We start from the raw sequence: 6,355 nt of genomic DNA, 5'->3' as shown, positions 1-6,355 counted from the left end.
TGAAAGAGTATGGACAACCAAAACGTGATACTGCTGGGATAGTGCATCACATAATAGTTGTTGGTGATATGATATTTGAATTTGAGGGGTTAATTACACAAGTGGTGATGTTGGATAAGATCATACGATACACACTGATTTATTGACGTGTATGGACGTAGGATTTGATATGTACAATATAATTGCCCCTCCCCACTACCACCCCACCAAACCCCTTTATTAAACACCCTTAGGGCTAGTCTTTCTGCTTATATATATGTGTGCTTTGCAACATAAAGTTCCACACAAGAAAAGAGAGTATTACTAGTAATTCTTTTTCCATCTAGCTACTAATTCGAATTCTTACCTTTTGTTCAAGTGTTGAATTAACATAAAAATTAGAATGGGGAGAGAGATAGTGAAAAGTGAGTTGGCTGAAGAGACAACCTTCAACTGGTCATCAGATTCATCATCAACCACATCATCCTCATTTGATGATGAAAAGAGGATGCCTTTGTTAGCATTGAACCATGTTTCCTATGTCTGTAAATCTGTTGCCAGATCTGCCCAATTCTATGAGCAAGTTCTTGGTTTTGTCCTTATAAAAAGACCCTCTTCCTTTGACTTTGATGGAGCTTGGTATGAATAAACACACACATTCTCTCTTTAATTAATTTGTTTTTTACTTGCATTTATCCTTAAGATTTGTAAACATAAAAAAAGATTGGAGTACTAAGCTCCTGTTACACCCGAGATTCAGTGAAGGCTCAAACTACATTACCTTAGAGACTATTTTTATAACTTGAACTATGTCCTCCTTGTTATACTGTTACGCGAAAGATCCCCTTCTAGTATTTGAAAATTAGATTAACGATAACAAATCTGACAATTTGGGTTGATTTTTCAGGTTGTTCAACCATGGAATTGGAATACATTTGTTAGGAAAAGAAGATGCAGAGGCAAAGAAGGGAAAGATAAATCCAAAAGACAATCACATTTCATTCCAATGCTCGGATATGGACCTCATAATTGAGAGATTGGAAGAGTTGAAAATTGAGTATGTAACAGCAACTGTGAAAGAAGGTGGAGTCACTGTGGATCAACTCTTCTTCCACGACCCAGATGGCAACATGATTGAGATCTGCAATTGTCAAAATATTCCAATTCTTCCACTTTCCTCTTGCCCTCTCAAGAAATTCAACAAATATCCAACCTTCAACCAAACAATGCCTAATTCCTTTTACGGTATGTACATTACCTATAGTAGTTCAAAAAACTTTAGTTTTAAAACAAGCACAAAAATTCTTACAAAAAAACTCATAATTAGTACTATAATTTAACACGTTGCAAAGGTCTTCCCTTACAAAGGTATATAGAAGTTAAACTAGTTTGGTAATCCAACTTTACTAGCAGTGGAATGAATTATATATTTGCTCTGGAAGGCAAAAGGTATATGATTTGACTGAAAATTGTAAAATGTTAAAAAAAGATAACATCAATTAGATTAGAATAATAAAGACTGAATTCTAATTGATTTGTTTATAAATGCAGAAAATGGAAGCAGAGCTGCAAAGATGAACTGCTCAGGAGAAGTGGAATCTCTGATGATGGAAAATTTAGCTTTGGACATGATAGATATTTGTTTTTGAGTGATATTGTCGGCAAAAGAGTGATTTTACCCCTCATAAATTTAGCCCCCTTTTCCAACAACCCAAACATACCGTAAAAATCCTTTTTGTAATATTATTTATGTACCAGTATATGCAGAGAGAGCATTAAGCATATACATATATTATTGTACTCTAGGATTGTGATTCTGTTAATGCATGATTTTGGCTGTTCATATCAAGAAATAAATGACGGATAGCATGTTATGTGTTCTAAGGAAGTCAACTATATCTTTTGATTTATTGCATTGCTAATTTCCTTTACAACAAGTTATAAAATATTTTAAAACAGTTTAGTTTTGTAAAAGTAACATGGTGGTTTATAGTAATTATATTTGTGTTTTGATCAGGCATGGAGAAAATAAAATAAAAAGACTTTTGAGATACGTAAGTTAAATGTAAAATATACCAAAAGTAAGTTCAGTATCTTATGGTTTTCAGCATCTTTTTTTTTTTTTTTTTTTTATAAATGCATATTATTAAGTGTAAAATGTGAATATGAAAAACTACAACGTTTGCTAATAAAAAGCTGCATACCTTTTTTTGTTTTGTTTTGGAATGGCGATTGAGCATAAGAATTACTATTATGTCATCCCAAAGTATATAAATTCTATTTTCATAAAATAGAGCTATTGATATCTACAATCAAAACGAAAAACGAAGACATTTGACACTTTCGTTCCGACCCTAGTAACTCGAGGATTTGGCCAACTCTAATAAATGATTTGCTTAATGAAGCTATAAATGAGCGCTCCCACTGGCCCACACCGTTGGTTATTAATTTATTACCCTTTTGACCACATTTAAGGAGGAACCTCTCTTTATTGGCTACATTGATTAATTGGGAAAATTAATGTCTGGAACCAGCGATCTCATGTCAACAATAATTAAGTTTGGTTAACGTAATTTAATAAAAGTCTGCGCGATCACTGAAGCAGGTAACTTGCAGCCGTCTTTCATAAAACAACTATACTATATATACACTCAATAGGGACGGAGCTAGAGTGTCGAATGCGGGTTCGGTTGAATCCATTAGCTTTGATTCGAACCCTTTTTTTGTCTTAAAAGATTTATTAAATATGTATAAATTATTAATCTAGAACTCAGTAATTTAAAACGATTAGAATTTGATTCCTTAAGTTTGAAATCCTTGCTCCGCCTCTGATACTCAACTATCTCGTCTAGCAATTAAATATATACAACAAAATAAACGGTAAGGGTTATACTTAATACTAATCATTCACTTAATACCAACGTATACATTCAGTAAAACCACGTTGAAAACCAAGATAATTCACTAAAGCAAAGTAATATTTATGTTTTTTGTAACAAAAATAAGAGAAAGTGGGTCGGGTCATAGAGCGGGTTGGGTCGCTGTTAAAATGGGGGATTTTTTTTAAAAATAGTTGAGTTAAATAGAAATATAAAAAATACTCCAATATTTAATATGCCCTAAAAGTGTTGAGTGACTTTTAAATTATTCAAAGTATGATTGACTTTTCGGTTACAAACAAAGTAAAGTGATTTTCATAGTTTTCATTAGTTCAATGACGTTCTTACGAGAAATGGACTCAAGAAGAAAACTAGAAAGTGAGAATTTAGGTTTGAAAAAAATAGACTGAATGCCAAGACACTCAACTAGAAAATAAAATAAATTTTAGGATTAGAAATTTAGATAAGTAAGTGAATGTTGCAACTATATATATTTCAATTTTCCATAAATTTGAAATTAGATGTCATAACACAAACAACGATAAATCTCTATCTATCAAAAACTTATCCGTTGAATTTTGATGCCCCTGGGATGGAACCAGAAGCTTGTATGTGGGCTCAACTAAACTCAATAGTTATTACATAAATAATATTTTTATATTAAAAAATTTATTAAATTTAAAACTAATTATTAGTATTTAAAGTCGTCATATTTAAAATTCAGAACTCATTAAAATTCTAGTTCCGAATGGTCCTTTGCAAAGGCGCAGCAAGGAGTTACATTAATGGTGTTCAAATTTTAAATAAGTCAATAAAAGTTTTTGCCGATGAATGGTATACCAAAATATTTAGATCAAACTACGCAACATATAGATAAACAATAAAATACTTTTAATAGAACTATAATTTTATAAATCAAAACTAAAATTGCAAAAAAAATAACATTAGAAATTTTACTAATAAAAGTAAGCATAAAACCAAATAAAAGAGAGATCCGAGAGGATTTGCTATTATAGAGAGCTTTAGTTGAAGAAATTTTTACAGAGTTTGATTTATATATTATAAAATTTATTTAAGAAATAATTTTATTTAAAACATAGCTTTTAAGATTAGTTGCTTATTTTTTCACAAAGTTTAAGTTTTAAGTTTTAAGCGTTATTTTATTAGAAAATATTTTAGATTGTAAAAAAAAAAAAATCAAATAGACTAGACTTGGTGGTCTTAATTTAATTAATTTTGATAAATAAAATGGGCAAAATTTTGAATCGGTGAGTAACACGTCAGTTTGAACATCCTGAACCACTGAATTTTGTCACTCAATTGTGTTTAAAAAATTTAAAATATAATATATAGTTATATAAAATAGTGTTTAATTTATATACTTAATACGTAGTATAATATTTTGATCAAAGGGATGCGCTTGCCACGCCGCTGCTAGTGCTTTGGCTGATGCTGCCTGCTTCCTCTTTCGTGTTTCACGTTTTACTTTGTCTTTTCGACAAGTGTTGTGAAACAGTACGAGAAGGACCCACCACGTGATACATTAACTTGATATATGATCGTACATTTTTGACAGCTCATATTCGTAGTGCAAGGCAAGGACGTTTTTTGCTTTGTTATTTTGTCGCCATTAAGTTAAGGGTGAAACGGAAACCAGTTCTATTTTCGAATCTTCTGGATTTGAAGAAAAAAAATGAAACGAACATGTTAGATTTTAGTGAATAGTTCAATCAATGAATAGCCAGTATATATCACTTATTAGCAAAAAAAAAGTATATATATATATATATATATATATATATATATATATCACTTGTAAAAGAAAGATAAGTGATATATACATCATACATGTTATTGGCGAACCCAAAATTTTATGCAAGTGAGTTCAATCTTATAAGTGCATAACTTTAGTCGTAAAATAGTAGTTATCAAGTGGGTTCAAATAAAATATTTATACAAAATTTATGCGGCTTTAATCGTAATTTATATACATACATAATATTATTTTTTGACGAATTGAGTTCAATTGAACACGCTTTTCACCGTGTTCGTCCGCGACTGATACATGCAATGAGTAACAAGTGTCCCAATAAAACTTAAATGGGGAATACATATTTACGCACTATAAAACGGAAAATAATGAGGGGAGAATTGAACTAAACAATTAATCATATCTCAAATCGTTATTTTTATTTATTATTTGTTTATTTTTTTACAACTTATATAATTAACGAATTAAACAAACAAATTTTTTTATTATTTATAACTAGTATTAGTACTCGCGTGATGCACTGACACAAATCATATCAAATGGTGATGCAGGTTATTTGAATCATGTGCGAATAACCTTAAAATATAAACTTCTCAGATAAAATTATATAACATTAATATATATTAACTATAAAGCAGGATATGAAATTATTGTTCAAATCTCATAGTGAACAACTTTTTTTTTTTTTTAGTAAGCGTACCCCTTGATTATAGTATTTGCATTTCATTTCGCTATCAATATTAAAGAATACTAAACATGTCATGTTGTGATCTCTCTTGTTTGAGTACATTAGATTATATTATTTTAACAAAATTCTTACTACCACTTTGTTTTTATCTGAAAGTCAAATATATCTTACTTATCACATTATTTTTACATAAATTCTTTTTTCCTTTTGTTCTTTTCTTTTAGTTATTGTATTATTTATTATTTAATATTATTATACTATCATATATTTTTATTAGCTTAATAATTAAATTAATATCTTGCTTATTATCCTTTTAATAGTCTTTAAAAAATATAAATATTTTATTCTTGAAATTTGGTATATTTTTATGCTTGTATCCTCTTATTCGAATTTTTTAAATCATTTAAATCTATCAGTAATATTTTTAAATATAATTTAATTATTTAAACATTTCACATCATATAAAAATTGCGAGGATCTCGTCCTCAACTCTGAATCACAAATATTTTGCACATTGTGCCAGTTAAAATTTTCCGTTTCCTTTCTTTCTTTCTTTTAATAAATTCCGTAAAAACTTTTCACAACAGATAATGAACCTCTATACCGATAGGGCATATAATTCATAAAATTGTAATCAATTATCCCGAAATCACATCATATAAGGAGCATGAAAGGAGTTCTCACCTCGATAATCGGAATCGAATCTAAATAAGAATGGTGCTCCTTTTATTATAAATTAAATCATACCTGTAACTACACCATTTGGTGTATCGGCCTCAGCCAATTCATAGCAATTATATCAACGGATCGGGCCTCCACTTCTTAGGCTCTCTCTACTTGCATGTCCTCCACCCCTAACTGGCTGTGCACGTGGAATAAATTTAGTCGCGGAAAAATAGACCTGAATTTGTAAACTTGCTACAATGAAAGCAGTTATGAAAGTGTTGTATGAACAATTATGAAAATGATATACATAATTTATTCATTTGAGAGTTCAAAAAATAAAACTTCTTTAAATTATTTCTCTTTTTATATCTA

At 29.7% G+C, this 6,355-nt stretch overlaps 1 protein-coding gene across 1 annotated transcript; it reads left to right on the top strand.

Moving 5' to 3' along the window:
* The first annotated feature begins 205 nt into the window (after window positions 1–205).
* LOC104113047 (glyoxylase I 4-like) lies at window positions 206–1,867 on the top strand. Its single transcript, XM_009623129.4, has 3 exons — window positions 206–618; window positions 887–1,224; window positions 1,531–1,867. The coding sequence occupies exons 1-3, from the start codon at window positions 383–385 to the stop codon at window positions 1,626–1,628; spliced, it is 672 nt and encodes a 223-aa protein (XP_009621424.1). The 5' UTR covers window positions 206–382; the 3' UTR covers window positions 1,629–1,867.
* Window positions 1,868–6,355: the final 4,488 nt, after the last annotated feature.

This window comes from Nicotiana tomentosiformis, chromosome 1 (genome assembly GCF_000390325.3).
Source record: "Nicotiana tomentosiformis chromosome 1, ASM39032v3, whole genome shotgun sequence".
NCBI classification, from domain to species: Eukaryota; Viridiplantae; Streptophyta; class Magnoliopsida; order Solanales; family Solanaceae; genus Nicotiana; species Nicotiana tomentosiformis.
This window is presented reverse-complemented; position numbering and strand designations above follow the sequence as displayed.

Coding starts and splice junctions, on each gene's coding strand:
- LOC104113047 (XM_009623129.4), top strand. CDS start 383: ATGGGGAGAGAGATAGTGAAAAGTGAGTTGGCTGAAGAGACAACCTTC. Junction 619..886: donor TTTGACTTTGATGGAGCTTG/GTATGAATAAAC, acceptor TTGATTTTTCAG/GTTGTTCAACCATGGAATTG. Junction 1,225..1,530: donor AATGCCTAATTCCTTTTACG/GTATGTACATTA, acceptor TTATAAATGCAG/AAAATGGAAGCAGAGCTGCA.